We start from the raw sequence: 24,859 nt of genomic DNA on the forward strand, positions 1-24,859 counted from the left end.
GATCAGGGAGTGATTGGGGGGATGCAGACTCAGACTACAGGAGCTGCTAACACTAATAAAACAGGAATTCCTATTCTGCCAGGTGGAGTTCAAACCTTGCAGCTCATGTGTAGCCTTAATGCCTGTGTGCATCCCATGTGGCATGAGAAGCAGCATAACTTCTTTTTTTTTTTTTTATATGATCATGGGACAGACATCAGGTGAGAGCATAAGAATAGCCATACTGGGTCAGACCAATGGTCTACCTAGCCCAGTATCCTGTTTCCAACAGTGGCCACTCCAGGTCACAAGTATTTGGCAGAAACCCAAACAATAGCAACATTCCATGCTACCAATCACAAGGCAAGCAGTGGTTTTCCCATATCTGTCTCAAAAGCAGACTATCGACTTTTCCTCCAGGAACTTTCCAAACTTTTTTAAACCCAGGTATGATAACCACTGTTACCACATCCTCTGGAAACAAGTTCCAGATATTATTTATTGAGTGAAAAACTTTTTTCTCCTATTTGTTTTAAAACTATTTCCATGTAACTTCATTGAGTATCCCCTGAAAAACTAAAGAATCAATTCACTTTTACCAGTTCTACACCACTCAGGATTTTGTAGACCTCAATCATATCTCCCCTCAGCCATCTCTTTTCCAAGCTGAGAGCCCTAACTTCTTTAGCCTTTCCTTATTTGAGAGGAGTTCCATCCCCTTTATCATTTTGGTCGCTCTTCTTTGAACCTTTTCTAATGCCCGCTATATCTTTTTTGATATACGGCGATTAGAACTGAACACAGAACTCAAGGTGAGATTGCACCATGGAGCGATACAGGAGCATTATAGTAGTCTTGGTCTTATTTACCATCCATGTCCTAATAATTCCTAACATCTTATTTGCTTTTTTTTTTTTTGCCGCCGTCGCCGCCGCCACCACCACACTCTGGGCAGATTTCAGCGTATTGTCTACAATGACACCTAGATCTTTTTCTTGGGTGCTGACTCCCAAGGTGGAACCCTAGTATCAAGTAACTATGATCTGGATTATTCTTCCCAATGTGCATCACTTTGCATTTGTCCACATAAATTTCAGCTATCATTTATATGCCCAGTCTTCCAATTTCCTAGGTCTCTCCTGCAATTTTTCACACCTCCACATTGTTTTAACAATTTTGAATAGTTTTCTGTCATCTTCAAATTTAATCACCTCACTTGTCATTCTGATTTCCAAATCATTATAAATATGTTAACAGCACTGGTCCCAGTACAGACCCCTGTGGCACTCCACTATTCACCCTGCCCTATTAAGAAAAATAGCCATTTAACCCTACCCTCTAATTTCTGTCCAATAACCAATTCCTAATCCACAACAGAACATTTCTTCTTATCCCATTACTCTTTAATCTTCTCAGGCATCTCTCACAAAGGACTTTGTCAAAGCTTCTGAAAATCTAGATATACCACATCAACTGGTTCACCTTTATCAACATGTTATTCATACCTTGAAAGACATGAGTGGAGGAGTGGCCTAGTGGTTAGAGTGGTGGACTTTGGTCCTGGGGAACTGGGTTCAATTCCCACTACAGGCACAGGCAGCTCCTTGTGACTCTGGGCAAGTCACTTAACCCTCCATTGCCCCAAGTACAAATAAGTACCTGTATATAATATGTAAGCCACATTGAGCCTGCCATGAGTGGGAAAGCACAGGGTACAAATGTGACAAAAAATTTTAAAAAAAATAAAATGAAGCAAATTGGTAAGGCTAGACTTCCCTTGGTTGAGTCCATGCTGACTCTGTCTCATTAAATCATGTTTGTCTTTTATTTCATAATTTTATGCTTTATAGTTTCCACTATTTTGCCCAGTACTGACGTCAGGCTTACCAGTCTATAATTTCCCAGACAACCCCTGGAATCCTTTGTAAAAAAAAAAAATCAGCATTACATTGGCCACCCTCCAATCTTCAGGTGCTATGCACGATTTTAGTGAAAGGTTACAGCAGATCAGCAATTTAATGTTTTGAGTTTTTTCAGTACCCTAGGGTGCATGCCATCCAGTCCCAGTGATTTACTACTCTTTAATTTGTTGATCTGGTTCAGTACATCTTCCTGGTTCATCAAGATTTCTTTCAGTTCCTCATCATCATCACCCTCATGCCATATGAGAAGATGCATACAGACATTAAGGCTACACATGAGCTGCAGAGTTTGTACTTCATCTGGCAGGATAGGAATTCCTGTTTTATTGGTGTTAGCAGTCCAGGAGTGGCTGAGGGAGTTCCCCAAAGTTTAAGTTAGAAAGTTTCCCAGCAGTGCTTATTGTTACAGGAAGTGTTGTTCCAGCCATCAGTTGAACAGGGCAATGATCACCTCCTTTCCAGCTTTCATTGTGTGGGCTGCACTGGTGGCCATCTTTAATATGGGTGAGTTTGTGACATCACTTCCAGTAGATCAGTGGCCATCTTTGAACTGGGCAGATGATGACTTTCTTTATATATTCATTTTGGGTGCATTAGTGGGCATCTTTAATAGAGGCGAGTCTGTGTGATCACTTTGAGTAGGCCTGTTTTTCTTATCAGCATTCAATCATCTTGGAGTTGGCAGACAGCTTGATGCAACATTCAGTGATGAGGGATGTGAATGGCAACTACAAAAGAGGGAGGAAATGGAGCTGCATGATTCTTGTTTCAAGTAAAGTTTTATGGTAATAGCAGTGATATAATGATGTTATATTAACAGAGCTGTAGTACAAATAGAGAGGGCAAAACAGCATACAACCAAAGCATACAGAAAAAAAGCAACACGGGGCCTTCAAGACTAGGACAACAGGAGTACTTTATTAACAGGTGAAACGACACGGGCCGTGTTTCGGCGCCAAAAGACGCCTGCCTCAGGGGTCTGATGACAAAAACATATAGATACATATATACATAAAAATATATTCAAGACAATTAGATAACCACAGTGTTAAAATAGCAGCATCGTATCATATTAAAACATAGATAATAAATCCATAATGCAAATAAATATACAAAACATTTATAGAAAAATATATAATGTTTTACTTTTAGAACCGCAAAATAGCATGTAAATAAAATGTAAAAATATATAGCAACATCATATTTATGTTTAAAACATAGATATAAATCCACAATGCAAATAGAGTAATTGTACAAATCAATATTTATAGGAAAAGACATCTATGGGAAAAAAACATTTGTAGAGAAAACATAAATATTGGGAGTTGATATGTGCATGTGGTGTGTAAATCATCATAAAATTGGTCTTGTCATAAATAACATCAGGGTTCATGCTTATTGAGGCTATATATTATTGTGATCTGTGAAAACAGGTGACCCATCTTATACATTGGCAATGAGGATACAGTAGAAAAGCAATGTGAAATGGATGTGTGTATATATAATATGATGTTTAAATAAAAAGCTATATACGTATATATTAGGTCTCATATAGTAATGAAAAAATGAAAAATAATGAATAGTCTTACCAGAATACTGATATGGTAGCATATAGTGATAGAGGTCAAATGCCTGTGGAGTAAATGAGGGAGAGAAAACGAAAGCTAAGAGGAGAACGACTGACATCCAGAGTGCCCAAAGACAGCAGCGAGTGTGATTATAAATTGAATAAAAATGCTATAAATTGCTACTAGCATATGCATCCAAATAAATAAGGAGACGAGTGTGATTGTTAATGATTACTGGTAGCAAACGTATTGCCGCATTGAGCCTGCCACGAGTGGGAAAGCGCGGGGTACAAATGTAACAAAAATAAATAAATAAATAATCATAAATCACCTCGAAGTCAGGCTACAGGGGCCAAAATTTAAAAGGCCATAGTGAAAGGAGGCTTTTTACCTTAATAAGTTAGAGTGTCTTACAAAGTATCCGCTGTGGCGCGAAAAACGCAGGCTCTGACAGAGAACCTTTCTCCTATGCACCGAAAATCGTTAAAAGCGATCGGGTATCCAAGCCTATATATTTTAAAATGAAAAAAGGTGCGAAGCGGAGGTGACGTGTGTTTAATCTTAAGCGGTTAAACACATTGCATATCTCAGAACAGGAAGGATCTCATGTTCTTTCAACCCTCTGGGTTGTCTCTCCAGTAACTTTTTACATTTTCATCCCCTTCCTGCCCCCCTCCCCCTCCCTTCCTATTCCCCCTCCCCTCTCTGTCCCTGTCGCAATCTTTGGTCACAGTCCTCATACTCCTCTTGCATTATAGCAGTGTCTGTTTCACATGTTCATTATTTGTCCCCTAGCATGGGGTGTTAGCGTGAGGTAGGGACAGAGCATGAGTGCATCAGGTGGCTGTTAATTTTCTCTCTTTCAAAAAGTTGGCAACTCTAGTGCCCACCCATTCAACCTGTTGGCCCACCCAAAAATTGCCTTCTAGCTACCCCACTGCTTCTGGCAGGACTTTCATTGTATGTGTGAATGACGCCTGTTCCAGGATGGGACAGAGTAACTAAAGAGATTATGTAGAGATGATTGTGGAGGAGATTAATAAGTATTTTTTTCTGGTTTGCAAATAGATGAGATTTACGATAGAACTGAAGTTTGAGTGCCCTGATATCATGTAGAGAATATGTTTTGTGCTGTGCTGACCTTCTGAAGAAAAGCACCCAGAATTTTACAGACCAAGTTGACAAGTTTATGAACTGTTCTTTTTCAAGTTACTGTTAGTAAAGCTTGTTGAAGTTCAACACTGAGACTGCTGAGTAATCTTTGAGTGCCCAGAGAAAGAGTACCCTCGGCCTACCAAATTTATTCTGGCCCTGGCCTGTGCCCAGCTCAAGTGATCCAGACAGTGGAAGCTGTGTGTGTGCTGAAATACTCTGTTTGTGTGACCCCGGACTCGGGTGGTGTGAGCGAAAGCCCAGGGTGGAGCTGAGCTGGAGGTGTGTCCGGGGTTACATATAGATAGTTAAATAAGCGGGTTCCTAGGATGGGCTTTGTTCGAGCACTCAGGCTAAGATAATAAATACTGAATGTGCTTGCTAACAGTTTCCCATGTTTTTCCCAGCTGTATTGCAGGAATGCCTCCAGCCAAGAAGTTTGCCAGTGGATGAAAATCCCAAGCAGCTATAGCAAGTACAGCATCTACAAAATGTACAGCGAGCAGTAAAGTAAGGATGGACAATGCAAAGGCAGTAACCAGGCCACATCATGGCCATCAGCATGTTCTGAGACCCCAGACCCAGTCAGGCATAGTCCCAAACCAGTACCTAGATTCTAGGCTGCTTGCTCCCAGTGATAGGTGGTGGCCTTCTAATATTTACCCCCAGGAATTTGTCCAAACCTTTTGGACCTACTTGAATATATTGACAGTTGCTATCACATCCTACAGCAGCAGGTCAGAGCTTAACTATGCCTTGAGTGTAGAATTCTTTTGAGTGTAAAATTGTCCTGGATGAACGGTTTAGAGGGTTCATGGCCTCTGGTTCATTAATCTATCCATCCAGATTCTCCAGATCTTTCTCATATCCCCAACCCCCACCCTCAGCCTTCTCCAAGATAAGATTTACAGATATGGAGAGCTGCAAAGTATGTTATCAGATTCTACCAGCATGAAATATGGCACAGTCTGAATTTTCACCCAATCCTAGCTTTGCATAAGCAACAAGGTGTTAGAAGAGTTTTACAGGATGTTTCAGGAGGCTATTAGCCAGCCTGGAATGTTTCGGTAAGGTGTTTACATGGCTTCATCAGCTGCTGGCAGCGAGAAAGGTATGTGCACATATCATTACACAGATCTAACAGGTGTACTGGTACACATCAAACCCAACAGCAGGATGTGGAAAGCCATTTAGCAAGATTTCACATACGTAATGCAAAGTTACACCTATCAACCTACACATCCAGATGTGCATGAACTTTCTGCTGCCCTATCAACATTAATGAGCCTCACATTCAGTAACGGAGCAATTATCACGGGCAAGTCACTTAACCTCCATTGCCCCGGCACCATAGTAACATATTAAACGTATTAACATAGTAAGTTATCGGCAGATGCAGACCTGCATGGTCCATCTAATAAGTAAACCGCTTTGATTATAATCACATAAAGGTGTGATATCAAATCCTATCCCATCTCCCTAATGCCTTTGGGCTGGTGGTCAAGGCCTAGACGAACTGTATGTACTTTCTGCTAACAAAGAAGGGTGCTGAAAGAAGCTACTGAACTTGCTGATTACCCAGCAGAATGAACGCCAACAACTCTGAGATCTGCCGGCCTACAAACTCACAAGACCATGGTGTTTTTCTCTGGCTTTTCAAACAACTGAAGACAAGGATGCTGATGAAGACAACAACAGTTTCTTCTGACAAAGTTCAATTGCCCACCGTTTTCCTCATATATGTCGGACAAGCATGCTTATTGGAAAAGGTGTAATTATAACCTAGAACAGAGAAACTGCAGATACATCCTGCACTTTTCTGGACAAAAGCTGATCAGATGACTCCTTGCTTTGCTTATTATCATCTTTAGGAAACTAGGTGTTGGTCAACTGAAAGTTACCTGAAGGGTAAGGGCTAGATTCTAGGGGTATGCAGCCAGAAACTGTTCATTTCATATCATTTCCTATATTGTTTCCAGGAATGTTTGTTTTAGTCAGATTTTTTTTTTCATCATATTGTCTCGGGAGCAATGTCATTAAGAATATGTGCTCAAGAGCATGCACTCTTCCAAAGCAGTGGGCATCTTTCCTAATAGCGTGTACTCATGTGCGATGGTTCACATATACATGCATCTGGAAAATGTGCAGACTCTTGACATGACAACAAAATTTTGTTTTTCTGCTCATTTTTGTTTGCCAATGATGTAAAACAACATGGGATATGTCATTTCAAGTGAATGCAGATCCCTACTAGATTCTATGCACTATTGGGGCACTTCTATAAAGTAGGATGCCAACATCTACATGCGCATTACATTCATAAATGGTACTAGCATTTATGTGTGTATGTGCGCATTTAAGCACATAGGTGCCAGCATGTCAAGTGCTAGTCTGTAAGTACCTGCTTAATTCGCGTGGAGGGGCATAATCGAACGGAAACGTCTATCTCCATGGGCGTTTATCTCCGAGAACGGGTCCGTGAAGGGGCGGACCGAACCGTATTTTCGAAAAAAATAGACGTCCATGTTTTATTCGACAATTTGTGAGCTGGGCGTTTTTGTTTTTCAGTGATAATGGAAAATGAAAGTGCCCAGCTCAAAAACGAATAAATCCAAGGCAATTGTTCGTGGGAGGGGCCAGGAGTCGTAGTGCACTGGTCCCCCTCACATGCCAGGACACCAACCGGGCACCCTAGGGGGCACTTTTAAAAAAAAAAAAAAAAAAAAAAAAAGGTAAAAGAGCTCCCAGGTGCATAGCACCCTTCCCTTGGGTGTTGAGCCCCCCAAATCCCCCTCAAAACCCACTGCCCACAAGTCTACACCATTACTATAGCCCTAAGGGGTGAAGGGGGGCACCTACATGTGGGTACAGTGGGTTTGGGGGGCGGTGTGGAGGGCTCCCATTTACCAGCACAAGTGTAACAGGTGGGGGGGGGATGGGCCTGGGTCTACCTGCCTGACGTCCACTGCACCCCCTAATAACTGCTCCAGTGACCTGCATACTGCTGCCAGGGAGGTGGGTATGACATTTGAGGGTGAACATAAAAAGTTGTGAAACGGCATATTTTTGTGGTGGGAGGGGGTTTGTGACCACTGGGGAGTCAGGGGAGGTCATCCCCGACTCCCTCCAGTGGTCATCTGGTCATTTAGGGCACTTTTTGGGGCCCTATTCGTGGAAAAAACAGGGTCCAGGAAAAGTGCCCTAAATTCTCGCTAAAAACGCATATTTTTTTTCCATTATCGGCGAAAGGCGCCTATCTCTGATCGGCCGATAACCACGCCTCAGTTACGCCTTCACCACGCCTTTGACACGCCCCCATCAACTTTGTCCGCATCCGCGACGGAATGCAGTTGAAAACGTCCAAATTCGGCTTTCGATTATACCGCTTTATTCGTTTTTGTGAGATAAACGTCTATCTCCCGATTTGGGTCGCAATATAGGCGTTTTTCTTTTTCAATTATAAGCTGGATAGTGTGTATTTGCAAAGGGTGGAGCATGGGCAGGACATAGCCAGGACTCCCACTTACATATGCAACTTACAGAATTACTGGACACTACCCCACAGATTCTATATATGATGACTAAAGTTGTGTGTGCAAATCAGGGCGCATAGCCGATTTGTGAACGCAACTTAATGAGCCAATTATTGGCGTTAATTGGTCTTAATTGGGACTTACATGCACATCGTATTCTATAACGTTCACGTAATTCCTATAGCATGTAATATCAAAGGGGCATGTATTAGGGGTGTTTCTGGGGCAATCGTATGAGTTATGCGCATTTTTAAGTAATACGCTCATTCCACACCTAATTTAGGTCCTGGCAGTTACACTTGGTTTCAGCAGGTGTAAATGCAAGTGCCTAAAGTTAGGCACAGATTAGGCACTTAGGCAATATTATATAAAGTGAAAATACCCTTTATAGAATAGTGCTCAATGCGTAATTTTTTCCATGCAAATTTTTTGGTGCAATTTATGGAATCTAGTCCTACATGGGTATCTGCCGCACTTAGGTGTTAACATATTTATTTTATTTATTTGTTGCATTTGTACCCCATATTTTCCCACCTATTGGCAGGCTCAATGTGGCTTACATAGTACCGTGAGGCATTAGCCACCTCCGGTGGTGAAACAAATACAGAGTGGTGTTATAGAGAATGAGATATATGTGTTACAGACACATTAGAGAATCAAGAGAAGAAGAGTTATATAATGTTCATTGCAAGTTTTAGTTTTGTTGTGTTGCTGAGTTCAGGCACTTAAGTTGGATAAGTAGAATATGCCTTCTCGAACTGATCGGTCTTTAGTGATTTCCGGAAGTTGAGGTGGTCCAGCTCTTTGGCTGGCCTAAGTGCTTGCACCTAAATGTTAATCCCACTAGTATTCTAGAAAGGAAAGTAGACACCTACTTTCCATTCTGAAGTCCACTCCTTTTCCTTTCCTACCACGCGTCCACTGGATGCCTAATTCTAGGCAGACTGTTATAGAGTTGACCCTTATCTATTGGATAATTAATAATATCTTGCCTTCTGCTTACACACAATTTCTGGAGATTCCCAGTAAAGCACCCTACCCAGCTCTTACTTCCTGTCCCTGAATGAGGACAAGGGAAAGAATAACCCACACACAACTTACTAGAAAATGGGAAAAGCTTTTGGGAGCAAAGTCAGCGTCCACTTAACCTCAGCTCAACTCCCTCAGGTCCCTTGCTCTTTTATTAAAAAAGCATTAAATCATAGGTTAACAGGTCAACAGTTTTACATCATAGATCATATGACACAAGCTATGAATAATATTCTGCTACCATCAGCTGGTCATTAGAGAATCAGGGTAAAGTTCAACAACAACTTTAACAATTCCAGTAAAGTCTCCATCTATTGTAAGATTTATAAGAATGAGAAATGCTGCTTGTACCTGGCCCACATTAATATATTGTGCTGAGATTTCAACACAAAACTCACTGTATAATCTGTAACAATGCATATAATTTAATTAGTTAACAAGCTAATCAGTACTGTTAATTGGATGTTAAGCAATTATCAGCACTAATTGGCATTGAGATTTACGTGCACAACTCACTAAGTATATTCTGTAATGTGGTGCCTAAATTCTAAGTCGCATAGCCACATATTATAAATTGAACACCACCGTTTCAAATATAAGAACATGACAGTTATATTTGTGTGCACACACACATGAATTTGAATATATGCATTCTGACAGGATAATACCGTAGGAGAGAGTAAACTGTAGGTAACAAGAATGAAGTATGCAAAATCTGGATCTCTTTAGCATATTGGAGAAAAAAAAAGATGGGACAGTGACATCTGCTGGTGAAACGTAGAGTAACTATTAAACTGCAGTGGTTGGTTGTATGTGTTATGGATCTAATTCAGTTTTCAGTTCTGTAAAAGCCTGCTTTATGAATAAAATGGGGGACGGGGTGCTTTCAAATGGCTCTCATAATGTTTTAATTCCGTGCAAAACTTAGAACTGCACTGCAGAACGTGACAGTAATTTCAGAGTTCACTTGTTCTAAGGAAAATAAAAACAAAATAACCTTACAGGTACAAAGAAATTTCAGTATTCCTTGCTTTGAAACCAGGGTTTTTCAATTAATTTCTGGAAAAAGGATACTGAGCTAGATGGACCTTTGGTCTGTGTCCCAATATGGCAATGCTTATGTTCTTATGTTTTTAATGTATCCCTGTCTTTCAGTGAGTAAGTGGAGATTTGCTCACTCACTGACAGAAAGGGAGACATTTAAAAAATAAAAATAAAAAATGTCAGCTGGTCTCCCTGACCTCTACCCTCCAAAATTATTGGAGTCCCCTGAACCACACCCCCAGGGGATCTGTGGCCAAGACCCTGGGCCAAGGAGATCTCTACCAGAGAGCCTCCATACTGCCAGATCCTCCAGGTACTAGAGCTTCTGAGCGGTTCACAAATAAGAAATTAATGCATTCATTAAGCATTCAATAATCTTAATTTTTCAAATATTTTTGTAAAGGTAAGTTTATAAATGTTTTTTTTTAATTAGACATAGGAAGGTAGCGATTTAATAATATACAATGGTAAGGCATTCCAGATTAAAGCTGCCTGAAAAAAATAAAAAAGGAACTGAGACCTTTAAAATATGACAGTTCCTTCTTCCATTTTCTGAAGGATTTTCTTTTAGCTCTAATAGTTTCCTTCACCTCACTTTTTAACCATGCAGGCTGTCGTTTGGTCTTCCGACTCCTTTTTTAATACACGGAATATATTTGGCCTGGGCTTCCAGGATGGTGTTTTTGAACAGCATCCACGCCCACTGGCGTAGCAAGGGGGGGGCGGGAGGAGCGGTCCGCCCCAGGTGTCAGCTTGGGGGGGTGCTCCCTGCCAGCTCCCCCCCCCCCAGGTGCAGCACGATGACACCCCCCCTCGGCGCATCAACACCCCCCCCCCCCGACCCAGTGCCTATCCTTCTCAACTCCATCTGGCTCCAACCAGCTCCCGCACCCTACCTTTAAATAAATTTCAGAAGCCGTGGAGAGGCAAGGCGCAGCGCCTCGCGCCTGCATGTAAAAAAAGCGTGGATCATCATCAGGCCTTCCCTCATGCTGTCTGTCCCGCCCTCCGCTGACGCAACTTCCTATTTTCGCAAGGGCAGGACAGACAGCGTGAGGGAAGGCCCGATGACGATCCACGCTTTTTTTTACATGCAGGTGCGAGGCGCTGCGCCTTGCCTCTCCACAGCTTCCGAAATTTTTTTAAAGGTAGGGTGCGAGAGCTGGTTGGAGGGAGCTGAAGAGGGTAGGCACTGGGTCGGGGGGGGTGTTGATGCGCCGAGGGGGGTGTCATCGTGCTGCACCCGGGGGGGGGGGGGTGCAACGGCGAACTGCCCCGGGTGGCAGCCCTCCTTGCTACGCCGTGGATGATATAAATGTTTGACCCTCGCAGCCGCTCCTCTAAGTTTTTTTTACCGTTCTCATTTTATCATAGTCTCCTTTTTTAAAGTTAAACGCTAAAGTATTTGATTTCCTATGTATACTTACTTCAAAGCTAATATCAAATCCGATCATATTATGATCACTGTTATCAAGTGGCCCCAGCACCATTACCGCCCGCACCAGATCATCCGTTCCACTAAGGACTAGGTCTAGAATTTTTCCTTCTCTCGTCGGCTCCTATACCAGCTGCTCCATAAAGCAGTCATTGATTTCATCAAGGAATTTTACCTCCCTAGCGTGCCCTGATGTTACATTTACCCAGTCAATATCGGGGTAATTGAAATCACCCATTATTATTGTGTTGCCCAATTTGCATCCCTAATTTCCTTTAACATTTCCGCATCCTTCTGTTCATCCTGGCCAGGCGGACAGTAGTACACTTCTATCACTATCCTTTTCCCCTTTACACATGGAATTTCTGCTAGGGGTCAGCCACAGACATTTTACAAAATGCATAGTGACTTCCCTGCTATGCATAAGGTAAAGCAGCCCTATTGATGATGCAGGAGCAAGTCACTTCCCATTCCCCCCCCCCCCCCCCCTTCACCTCCTCCATGTTCCCAGCACTAGCCAGAAGAACAATCCTGTAAAATACATATTTGGTTAACATACTGTTAAGTATTAAAGTTTGTTATGAGGTCTCTTTCCACTGTTCCGTTGTTCTTTTCCTTGTCCTATTCCCCAACGATACTTTGACTTTGTCTTCGCTTAACTTCTCACAATGTAATCCATAACTGATTTGTAACAAATTGTATTTCCATTATTACAATGTATTGTAAGCCACACTGAGCCCGCAAATAGGTGGGAAAATGTGGGATACAAATCCAATAAAATAAATAAATAAATAAATGAATACATACAGTGGTGGAAATAAGTATTTGATCCCTTGCTGATTTTGTAAGTTTGCCCACTGACAAAGACATGAGCAGCCCATAATTGAAGGGCAGGTTATTGGTAACAGTGAGAGATAGCACATCACAAATTAAATCCGGAAAATCACATTGTGGAAAGTATATGAATTTATTTGCATTCTGCAGAGGGAAATAAGTATTTGATCCCCCACCAACCAGTAAGAGATCTGGCCCCTACAGACCAGGTAGATGCTCCAAATCAACTCGTTACCTGCATGACAGACAGCTGTCGGCAATGGTCACCTGTATGAAAGACACCTGTCCACAGACTCAGTGAATCAGTCAGACTCTAACCTCTACAAAATGGCCAAGAGCAAGGAGCTGTCTAAGGATGTCAGGGATAAGATCATACACCTGCACAAGGCTGGAATGGGCTACAAAACCATCAGTAAGACGCTGGGCGAGAAGGAGACAACTGTTGGTGCCATAGTAAGAAAATGGAAGAAGTACAAAATGACTGTCAATTGACAAAGATCTGGGGCTCCACGCAAAATCTCACCTCGTGGGGTATCCTTGATCATGAGGAAGGTTAGAAATCAGCCTACAACTACAAGGGGGGAACTTGTCAATGATCTCAAGGCAGCTGGGACCACTGTCACCACGAAAACCATTGGTAACACATTACGACATAACGGATTGCAATCCTGCAGTGCCCGCAAGGTCCCCCTGCTCCGGAAGGCACATGTGACGGCCCGTCTGAAGTTTGCCAGTGAACACCTGGATGATGCCGAGAGTGATTGGGAGAAGGTGCTGTGGTCAGATGAGACAAAAATTGAGCTCTTTGGCATGAACTCAACTCGCCGTGTTTGGAGGAAGAGAAATGCTGCCTATGACCCAAAGAACACCGTCCCCACTGTCAAGCATGGAGGTGGAAATGTTATGTTTGGGGGTGTTTCTCTGCTAAGGGCACAGGACTACTTCACCGCATCAATGGGAGAATGGATGGGGCCATGTACCGTACAATTCTGAGTGACAACCTCCTTCCCTCCGCCAGGGCCTTAAAAATGGGTCGTGGCTGGGTCTTCCAGCACGACAATGACCCAAAACATACAGCCAAGGCAACAAAGGAGTGGCTCAGGAAGAAGCACATTAGGGTCATGGAGTGGCCTAGCCAGTCACCAGACCTTAATCCCATTGAAAACTTATGGAGGGAGCTGAAGCTGCGAGTTGCCAAGCGACAGCCCAGAACTCTTAATGATTTAGAGATGATCTGCAAAGAGGAGTGGACCAAAATTCCTCCTGACATGTGTGCAAACCTCATCATCAACTACAGAAGACGTCTGACCGCTGTGCTTGCCAACAAGGGTTTTGCCACCAAGTATTAGGTCTTGTTTGCCAGAGGGATTAAATACTTATTTCCCTCTGCAGAATGCAAATAAATTCATATACTTTCCACAATGTGATTTTCCGGATTTAATTTGTGATGTGCTATCTCTCACTGTTACCAATAACCTACCCTTCAATTATGGGCTGCTCATGTCTTTGTCAGTGGGCAAACTTACAAAATCAGCAAGGGATCAAATACTTATTTCCACCACTGTATACATACTGAGGCAGTTTCCAAAATCTTTTTACCTGCATACATGGACTGTTTGAAAACTGTCCACCCTTCCTGTGGCTAAAAGTACACACTGTCACTGACAGTTCTTTGTGTTTGTGAGGCTGTCAGGACCTATTGTTTTGTGGGCCTAGTTCAGGAGAAAGCTAAAGAAGTAGACAGGATGCCAGGAGTGCTAACAATACTTCAAATCTCAGCTACTGCAGAAAAAAAGAGGAGGGGTGGGGGTAGTCCTGGAGGTTGGGGATTTATCTCACATCTTTCTCAGAGGTTCAGTGTGAGTTACAGTCTAAATGGACCTGTTTACTAAGGTGCACTAATGGATTTAGTGCACACTAAATGCTGACCCCCAAGTTTGTACCTGTGACAATGGAAGGTTAAGAGACTTTGCCCAAGATTACAAGGAGCAACAGTGGGATTCAAACCAGTTTTTCCTGGTTCTCGTCCCACTGATCTAACCATCAAACTATTCTCCCTCTGTACAATTTTTCTCCAGTGAGAATGTGAGTCACTGGAATTGAAATATAGGGAACCCCCCCCCCCCCCCAGCAAAACACATTAGTTGGTCACATAGGTGCTAACTCTGGGTGCTGAGCATCTCCACTATTAAGTTCCTTCATTGTGTCCAGGGAAGAGCAATTAGTGTTGTCTAGCACCCCAATCAGATGGAGATGTTGGCGCCTAGTATGCTTGGACAATTAAAGGGTCCTGGAGGAGGCAACTTTGGGTCTTAAACTGAAATGAAATAAAGGAACAAAATTCTAAAAAGGCAAAAAGGATACCACAAGTATGATGATCCCCAAATAAAATATAGACAGTCCAACATAGAAAAAAATAATATGCAAATCCGTAAGTAGCAAAGACAGTTCACAAAATAAGAATTTCAAAATCCTTAGCCTGAAGCACTTCTCCTCCTTTTATTCATCTGTTGTGTGGACATCTCAAATCCTCCTTGACTGCTGTCTCTGCAAGAAAGTTGCACAAATGCACTTCCAAACGACTGGAACTTCAAACAGGCAACTGCCAATGTCTAGCACACTCAATGCATAATATGGCAAAAATCAAAAATTCCTCTTCAGTCTCAATTACATTCCCTGGGTGTGGACAACAGCTTGGGGGACTATTGCTGTCCTCCCCGGGATGAACAAATTAAAGATTATTTTGGAAACATTTTAAAAATCTCCCCTAGTCTGACTCTGGGTGCAATGGATCATGTACAGGGAAACAGGTCCCATCACACTTCAGCACTGGGTCTCCTCAGAGGTGAAGATGTGGATGCAACTGGGATCTGAGGCCACACTCACCATCCTGAGGCTCACTCTCTTTCCATGCAGCTGGATCCTGGGAACGTCTCCTCTGAATCCTGGACTCCTTTGGTCTGGATCGTTCTGGCTGGACTTCCACCCTGACCCCCTTGGATTTTAAACACTTCTTCTCCTTTAAATAAGACTATAGCTTTTGAGCAGTGCCTCAGAGCTCGGCTGCTCTTTTTATTAGATACCCTAAAGCATATGTATTAACATATTAAAACTATTGGGGTTGTCAACACAATGAAAGAGGTTGCTGAATGCATGAAGGGAGGGGGCTCAGCACCCACACAGTTGACTCCCATGCTTCAGACCACAGCTTGTGCTGGGGAAAGAGGAGCTGAAGCCAGGGTTTAATACAGTACTGCGGGAGCCCGGCAGGTGGCGCAAGTCTAGGAGAGCTGCCGAGACTGGGCTGAGAGCCGCTCTTGCACTCATAGCAGAGGTGGTAGCCTGCTGCCTGAGGTGTGGTGGCGGAGTGAAAATGACCGAAGAGGCTGCTGGTGGAGCGGAGAGGCAGTTGGCGTCCAGCAGTTGCATCTTCTGTAGAATCGTTAACAATGAGGTGAAGAGCACGGAGTTGCTGCCCTGTGAGGTAAGGAAGGGCGGACGGCTGGAGTTGCCAAGTGGATCCATATTTACCCGACAGGCTGAGCCAGTTCTGGGGCTCACCCCATTGCATGCAGGGACTTGTAGGCATACGTTCTCTTAGAGAATCCAAGTCCCCTGCATGCAATGGGGTAAGCCCAGAAACTGGATTACCCTTGTCGGGGAGACTGCAGAGCCCCAGGAACCATGAGCCCCATTGGATACTGCACCCTGATTCCATTAGGCACTTGCTGCTAGCATACGTTGTTCAGGACAACCATAGTATCTTGGTTTTTTTTTTTTTTTTTTTTGCTTCGAGGTTTTTATTGGTGGAAATGAAACCATCTCAGATTATCACAACATCTTCATACTCCTCAGCTGTCGGAGTCGTGATTCCATTGGTTTTCTAGCAGTGAGGGTATAATGATTACCCAGCTTCTCGTGGAAAAAGTGTTCCCTTCTTGTGCCTCACTATGTGCATTTTAGAAGACCCTCATCACACTCAGCAATGTGCTGTGTACCCACTTCTAATGCAGTGCTATAGAATATGCCTTTGTTTTATAACATTTTTTTACATTTTAATTTCAGAGGTGTCTTTGTATTTTAGTTGTACAAGTTTGCTTTAACAATCGGCCCAATAATCAAAGTGATTTAACCACACAGGAGCGCCTCCTGCCAAACCACTGATAATTGGCAGCACTTAACCTGACAGTGCCACTGAATATTAGGTCTCACTGTCTCTGCACTGTCTAGTGCCAGGGCAGGGCAGTGGGCAGAACTGGCACATAACTGGTTAGCAGTGATATTTACACCACCAACCAGTTAAGTGGCTAAAGTTAGGACAGCAAAAAGGCTATCCTCACTTCAGACAGTATTGGCTGGTGCCCGATTAACCTGTAAGTAGTGGTAGCTGGTGTTTCAGGTCCCCCACAATGACAGGAAGCTCCTGACCAGGACCATCCCACCCCCAACCGAGGTCTACCTTGTATGTCCCTGGTGGTCTAAAAGTCATTTGTACTGTTTTGAGATTGCTCTAACCAATAATTAGGGTAATTATCTGACCCAAATGAATCTCATAATGAACTGTGACGGACATTGCTCCTGCCATAGGACCCCCCTACACCAGTGATATAAAAGATAGGTCAGGAGGGGCTTAGTTGGGAGCTTCCGGTCTTTGGGGGTGGGAGATCGTGAGGCTCCAGATGACAGGGGAGGGAGAGGGTGTGGCTGAATATTGTTTGGGACTGCATAAGTTCAGGTGGCCTGCCTAGATTTGGCCCAGCACGGAATATCCGGGGCTAATTCTTCCTGCAGTGTTCAGTGTTTAATATTCAGCTGCTGGTTGTCATTTTGTTTTTTAAACTTGAATATGTTTTACATTGTGGTCTTTTAACGCTGGCTATAAACCATCTTGACTGCAACCCACTGTCCTTTTGCAGTAGTTACCAATGTCTTATGTTTAGGTTTAAGTTTATCCCTCTTTAATCATTCCTGAGTCAGGCTTCCATTTACCTCTCAGGGTTCTGAAGTATTCTCAGCATTTCCCACTGTTTAAAAAAAAAATTCTATTTATTGGAAATTTCAAATTTAGAATTCACAAGTAGCCACTTGTTCAACAAATACAGAAAGAAAAAAGAAAAGCGAAAAACATCTAAAAGCCAAATAGGAAAATTCCACATTCTTCATTAGTCCACAACAATAAGGAGAGTGGTCACAAAGATAAGGAGATCATAAAGAAGCATTAATATAGTTTTTAAAAAGGCCTAAACACTACTATGACTATAACCGTTTACCAACCCCTTTATAACATTCTCTGCATTTCCCACTGTATTTGTGCTGTAGCCAGTGGTGTGCTGGTAAATGTTTAACAGGCTCTCTCCCAGGTCCACCTCTGCGCTCCCCCCCCCCCCCCCCCCCCAAATTGCAGAGCTGGCTATAGCCTGGAAGAGAGCCTGGAGATGGGGGAGCAATGCATTACTCTGGGGAAAAAAATTTAAATGATCCCAGGGTCCAATGTAATTCATGTTTAATGTGGGATAAAATGCCATAAATAAGTAAATAAATATAAACTTTTAATGTTCAGCACCTGATTCTCAAAGTGGACTTATTCCAAACACTATAATGAAAATAAAATTATTTTTTTCTACCTTTGTTGTCTGGTGACTTTGTTTCTCTGATCATGCTGGCCCAGTATCCGATTCTGCTGCTATCTGTCCTCTTAACGCCGTTTCCAGGGCTTCCTTTCCATTCATTTCTTTACTTTCTTTCCACCTTTCTTCTTCATTTCTTGCCCTACATCCGTAAGTAAAAGCTGGGTCCTTCGCAGACTTGACTGTCCAGTGGATCCAGCTTCTGCCTATTTTCTTCATCCATGTGCAGTTTTTCTCCTCTCTTCCTTTTCCCTCATCTCATCTCCTTCCTCACTCTTCCTTCCCCTCCATCCATGTCCAGCAACCCTCCTCTCCCCTCTCCTCCATCCATGTCCAGCAACCCTCCTCTCCCCCTGCCCTCCCCTCTATCCATGTCCAGCAACTCTCCTCTCCCCTGACCTCCCTCCATCCATATCCAGCAACTCTCCTCTCCCCTGCCCCCCTCCATCCATCCATATCCAGCAATTCTCTTCTCTCCCCTGCCCCCCTCCAGCCACCCATACCCAGCGATTCTCTTCGCTCCCCTGCCGCCCTCCAGCCACCCATACCCAGCGATTCTCCTCTCTCCCCTGATTACCTCCGTCAAAGCAGCCGCGTTATTGAAAGCCCTGCTCGTGTCTAGTCTTCCCTTCGAGTTTGTTCCCTCAGAGTCCCGCCCTCGCGGAAAGAGGAAATGTCGTCAGAAGACGGGACTCTGAGGGAACGAACTAACAAAGGGAAGGCTAGAGATGGTCTGGGCTCTCAGTGACATGGCCGCTTCAACGGAGGTAATCAGGGGAGAGATGAGAATCGCTGGGTGGCGCAGGCAAACGAGGGCAGTGATGGGAGGTGAGGTAAATGGGTAAGCATGGCTTGTGGCGCCCTCCTGCCATGCTTAACTCGTTTACTGGAGCCGGCTTGCTGTGCTGAACAACCGGCTCGCAAGATCTTTAAAAAATTAACAACGCCGGCTCCAGCACACCACTGGTCACAGCCCAAGTAGCTTACATACATATATATGCAGGTACTTATTTTTGTACCTGGGGCAATAGAGGGTTAATTGACTTGCCCAGCCAGAGTCACAAGGAGCTACAGTGGGAATCAAACCCAGTTCCCCTGTTTCTCAGGCCATTGCACTAACCATTAGGTGATTTCTCCCCTCCAGCCTTGTACAACCTTGGCATACACTAATTCTTACATAACCTCCTTCATGTCCATCAGGTGTTCTTATATTCCATTTTTTCAAGATCTTTATGGGCCGGTCTGTAATTCAAATCTGTAAGAGAACATTCCGGATTTCAAGCTGCATTAGTACATCAGTTTCAGACTTCTCTAGTATTCTCTGCTGGTCTTTTTGCTCAGTAACATGCACTGGATTGTTTCTTCTGTCCTAGATACTTATATATACCTTCCTGCTCAAGCGCTTTCTTCTCTCTGACAGAAGACTAATTGTTAATGGCTTTTGATACTTTGCTTCCGGAGGGTTGGTCTTATATTTTTATTTGGGTTGCTGCTATTTGTGTGAACGTGGTTTCCTATTGTGCGTTAGCATTCCTTTTCATTTCTTTTTGTATTTTATGATCTTGTGCACCGCTGTGGTGTTGGTATTTAGTCAAGCAGTATAGCAAGTTTAATTAACTGTAACTGATTGCCAGCTCAAAAGCCATACTAATGTGCTCTGAGGTGGGAGCTCATCTCCATTATTACTTTTGGTGCTGTCTGGACAGTTGATTTTCTTTGCAGTTTGATGTTAAATGTTTGCACTATGGTTTTGGTGTGTTCTTCTCTCCTCTCCTCTTTCCTATGAGAACTGTAGTTCCTTCCCTGTTTTTTTTTTTCCTATTTCTGTTTTTTTTACAATTTTGTAAACTGTTTTGGTTTTACTGTGACAGGCGGTATATCAAGTTTTTAATAAACATAAGTTGGGCAGTCCATAAGGGCTCAGGCACTTCTCGGTCTAGCTAACAGGTCTTTGGTTGCTGCTTCAGGCCATTCCATTAATCTTTTCCATTCTCTTCTGCACGTTGGGTAGTCATTCTGCCTCCCTATCGTGATTTGTTGGGTCCTTTACATAAGCTTCTCCAGAACTTTTTGTGTTGGGTTTTTTTTTTTTGGGGGGGGGGGGGGGGGAATGAGATTAACTGTACCAATACTCTTGCCTGGTTCCCTTGTAGAATTATTTTGGCTTATGTCTGAAAATTTGTATTTTGATATTTTTTTCCTTCATATCTCTGCAGTGTTTGGCCTTTTGCTGTTAAATTCCAGTGATAAACTGATAGTAAGGTCTTGTTAGTGTAACAGATTTCATTCTTCCTGATGGTTTCCATCACTCTGATTTGACTACATCTAACCGTGACATCTCTACAAACAGTGGTTTTATTTTTTAACTCTGGTTCCCCCCTCCCCCAAGGAACTGTTCTTCTTCACCTTTTTTTCAGGCCTTATCTTTATTGGAAGGACTGTCTTTTCTTGGTAGTTTTTTCTCCACAGTATACATTTCCTGCACATTGGATCCAGTTGATGGTCTGATATATTTTAAATAATCTTATGGTACTATTCTGAAACAAGGACTGAAAAGGACTCTGAATTCTGATGGGGTTGTCTATCCACAGGCGCTGTGCTGAACGGGTGTAAAACAAGCTTTAATAAACACACAGGTTTTGTCAGTTTTTGCTTTCTTTAAATGTCAGAAAGATTGAACTATTTTCGATAGTCTAAAAGCAGTCTGATAAAAATCGCTTACTAGAGAACATAATCTTTGATTATGTATATGAGCAAGTAAGCAGTAAAGTGATTAATTCTGAAAAAGAATTCAGTAACTCAACAGCTCCGCATTATGCCACAAGCTGCTGGGAGCTTATGGGGTCTTTATGTGCAATCTCTCTCTGTTTATGTTTATTCAAATTTTTGATATACCTCCACTACTACAAAAGATCACAGCAGTTCACAATAAAAATAAAAACAGAATGTTGCATTTGCATTTTGGCCATACAGTCCTTTAAGCTGCAAAAATCATATGTTTGCTGGTTTTTCAGAAACTTTGCTGATAGAATTTTTGTTTCTTTAGACTCTACTCTCTGTATCCCATCAAAAATTATCCTTTAACAGGAATGTACGACAAAATACTGAACTGCCACCTGCAAGTGTATCATGAGAAAATTTCTACATTTTTCATATTGGTAAAATCATATGCATTTGTAAATGACCTGACCACTGCCCAGCCTCAGTCCTTATAAACATACCTAGCTAGATATGTTCCCTTGCTGAGAGAAGGCCACATGCTATCATTCAGCATGCCTTTGTCTCTGCTGGTAAAAGCAGTGCTCCAAAGGGTAGAGTGATATTGGCGTGAATGTAAAACTAACTGTTTTTCAGGCTCTTACACTAGCAATGGATTAAAAAGTCTGTGTTGTTTCATTAGAATGAAGACCTGATTTGCTTTAAGGATATCAAGCCAGCGGCACCTCACCATTACCTAGTGGTGCCTAAAAACCACATCGGAAACTGCAAGACCCTCACCAAAGATCATGTGCCTCTAGGTAAGAGTGGAATTACTGAAAGCTGAATCTGAGATGTTTCAGTATAAGTGGCCAAGTACAGTACCATCATCCTGTATGAAATGCAGCAGTTAGCTTTAACATGGTGCGTGCTTGCTAGGCCTGAGGGCACACATCCTATATAATAATTCTCACCTCCAACGTTCTGACGCTGCCTGGGACCGTGGCTCCCTTGGAGGTGGTCTGCTTCCTGCGGTAGATAACAATGACGTCATGAATCCCACACAGCTTATCGAATCCAATGAAGTGCCACTGATTGGCTGCACCTCGGGAATACTGTAAAGGAACGTCGCATGCTTGGCTAGTCAGTTGTGACTCTAGACTGGTGGTGACATCTATGCTGTGGCTATTACAGTTTAGAAGGAATGGTTCCTTGGAATCTTAGCGGAGATTGGGTGGCGACGCCGGTAATTTATTAATGTATTTATTATCTCATTTGTACCCCACAGTTCCCCAATTGGGGAAACAAAACGGGAGCTGGGCAGACTTCTACGGTTCTACGTCCTGATCGTGACTGAATAGATAGGGATGGGCTGGAGTGTAAATTTTAAGGGGCTTCGACATTAGCTTCAGAACTTTTAGTACAAGAACAGTGCTGGGCACACTTCTGTGGTCTGTGCCCTGAAAATGGCAAGGACAAATCAAACTCTGGTATACATATAAAGTATCGCATACCATGTAAAATGAGTTTATCTTGTTGGGCAGACTGGATGGACGGTACAGGTCTTTATCTGCTGTCATTTACTATATATTACCTTGCTGGCTGACTAGCTCTCATCACCTATTCTGAAAACTCACAATACCCAGAGGAAGCACTGGGGGGGGGGGGGGGGGGGGGGGACACTGTGTCCAGATTTAAACAAAGTTTCTGCTCTTCATTTGCAAAATCGGATAATATAATACCTATAAGTAAGACTCTTTCAACTGCCAGGACCTTCCTACCACTGCAAATTGCCAAGGGGAAAGGAGAGATTCTGGAAATAGGATCTGAGGTCTTACAAAATTTGCATGTAAAATGATGGAAAAATAGAAAGCGTGCCTGTTTTCCCTGCTTGGGCCACACTAAGGGATCTTGGTGACAGGGCCAGGAAGGGTAGAGGGTAGCAAGGCAGCAGGGTCTGGTTGGCAAGGGCTATAGAGAGATTGGAGGATAGGTGGTGCCACTGGCAGGAGGTACTAGACTGCACGGCTTTCGATCACTGAAACTCTAGTAGTGTATGAGGAATTTATTACCTTGTTCGATGTCCCACTATCGCAGATGAATGAACTTGGTAAGAAACTTGCAATTGTTAAGATCCAAGTGATAGGGCTTAAGATTCTGCTATACTCCTGCTGCTCCATCTTTCACTCAGAGACCTGCAGCCTTTGTTACCCGAAGAGCCATGTAGGTAGCGCGTTGAACCTTAGAGAACTGCAGACATACTTTCATTAAAGCTGAACATGTAATCACTGGCCTGGCTTTATTCTTTGCCCCTTTAAAACCAATGTGGTAAGAAAGCCCTGGAGAGCCAAAGGTGGCTAATTGCTGTTTTGTCCCTGCCATGCAACACATGGGCAGAATAGTGCAACCTTGCATGTATCCATATTAAGAGATGTGCCCACCAACAGCAGCTGTGACATCTCACCTGAATTTCTTTTACTAAAGGTGATGCCTTAACAGCCAACCAAACTACTGAGCACACTTTTGTTTTCCTGTTTGTCTCCTTTTAACTCTTAACAGTGCAGGCAATGGTGGCCGTAGGAAGGACAATTCTGGAGCGTAATAACGTGACTGATGTGGAGGAGATAAGGTATGGTACAAGTTCAGATTTCATAGACTGAGAATTTAAGATTGCTCTTTGGGGTTAATGCCGAGATGACCAGCAGGGTTTAATCTATACAGAAATGCTTTGAGGTTGGTAATCGGTCCTGTGGGTACGCTCTCCCTCAGATAGGTTTAGTGGTTAGAGTTTTTGAGTAGAAGTCAGAACTCCAATCTGGTCTCTGCTGCCTGCACAATCTGGGGTGACAGATCACCTTTTGGGACTAACTGGGTAATCACAATAAGAACATTACTGTTTCTGGTTTGCTGCTGTTGGAAAGCCTATGGGCTAACCCAGAGGACCTGGGTTCTCTATTTCCTGGTTCAGGTTGTCTGTTTCTTGGTCTGGAAATACTGGGCCTCAGAGGAGAAGAAAGAAGTGCCAGTCATCATGCAGTGGACAGCCTTTGTTAGTACCTACAGCTTTTGCTCTTTCTTAGACTCCGTTAAGAACTTGCTAGAGCAGCTAGATTTCATCTTTAAGAATAGAGAGACGCTCAAAAGCAGCAGCATAAAGCATAGTTTGGGTAAGGCCGTGTGAAATCTGAGCATGTTTGAAAAGCTAAGCCCCAGGGAGACTGGGGGCATTGAATGCTCACCACTAATGCTGCTTTCTTCTTTCTGTAGGATGGGTTTCCACTGGCCGCCCTTCTGCACCGTATCCCATTTGCATCTCCATGTACTGGCACCAGTCAGCCATGTTGGATTTATGTCCAGACTGATTTATAGGGTGAATTCATACTGGTTTATTACAGTAAGTGCAAGGATGTGATTTTGTTAGTTTTTTTAGGATCCACATTGTAAAAGGCTTTTGATTTCTCCTGTACAATACAAAGCATCTCATCCATTTCCCCAGTAAAAGAAAGTTGTTCTTTGCCCCAGGGCTGTGGAGACAGTTGGAAGCAATTTTGGGTGAACTCAGTCGGTAAAATGTACTGACTCCAACTCTAGCCTCAAAATAAAAACTTACATTATAATATATGGTAAATTTTTTCATTTTATACTTGGATATATATCTATTTTTGTCATGGATTTAAAGTACTGGTAAATGTAACATATTTACCAGTACTTTAGATCCAGGGCAAAAAATTTAAAGCCTAATGTAAGTAGGAGTTGGAGTCAAACAGTAGAAAAATAGGAGTCGTAGTTGAAGGTTTGGTGTACCGACTTCAGAGCCCTGCTTTGCCCTTTGTTTAAGGAGAGAAATTAGCTTAAGAAATATCATTTCTCCCTCTGTTCATGAAAGTGAAGGTAATTCTGTATCATTAGCTATCATCTACGTTTTATCAAAATAAAATCTAATCCTATATAATAATTCTCACCTCCAACATTCTGTGCCTGGCTTGAAGCAACATTCTGAGGTGGTCGCCTAGACTGTGTAGATCAGTGACATCAGCAA

General features: G+C 42.9%; 2 protein-coding genes across 2 annotated transcripts in view; both read left to right on the top strand.

The window, feature by feature from the left end:
* The window catches only part of LOC115459600 (nuclear receptor coactivator 7-like), a gene marked incomplete at its 5' end in the record, with an annotated part of 36,425 nt that extends 31,351 nt beyond the window's left edge, over window positions 1–5,074 (top strand). Inside the window, 1 exon segment of the mRNA XM_030189408.1 lies at window positions 5,029–5,074. Coding sequence (XP_030045268.1) covers window positions 5,029–5,074 — 46 coding nt within the window.
* A 10,742-nt stretch (window positions 5,075–15,816) lies between these two features.
* Window positions 15,817–24,214, top strand: LOC115459599 (histidine triad nucleotide-binding protein 3-like; the record flags this gene model as incomplete). Its single annotated transcript, XM_030189406.1, has 4 exons — window positions 15,817–15,980; window positions 21,524–21,641; window positions 23,380–23,449; window positions 24,088–24,214. Coding segments are annotated over exons 1-4 (426 nt in total), but the record flags the coding sequence as incomplete, so codon positions are not given.
* Window positions 24,215–24,859: the final 645 nt, after the last annotated feature.

This window comes from Microcaecilia unicolor, unplaced genomic scaffold, assembly GCF_901765095.1.
Source record: "Microcaecilia unicolor unplaced genomic scaffold, aMicUni1.1, whole genome shotgun sequence".
NCBI lineage: Eukaryota > Metazoa > Chordata > Amphibia > Gymnophiona > Siphonopidae > Microcaecilia > Microcaecilia unicolor.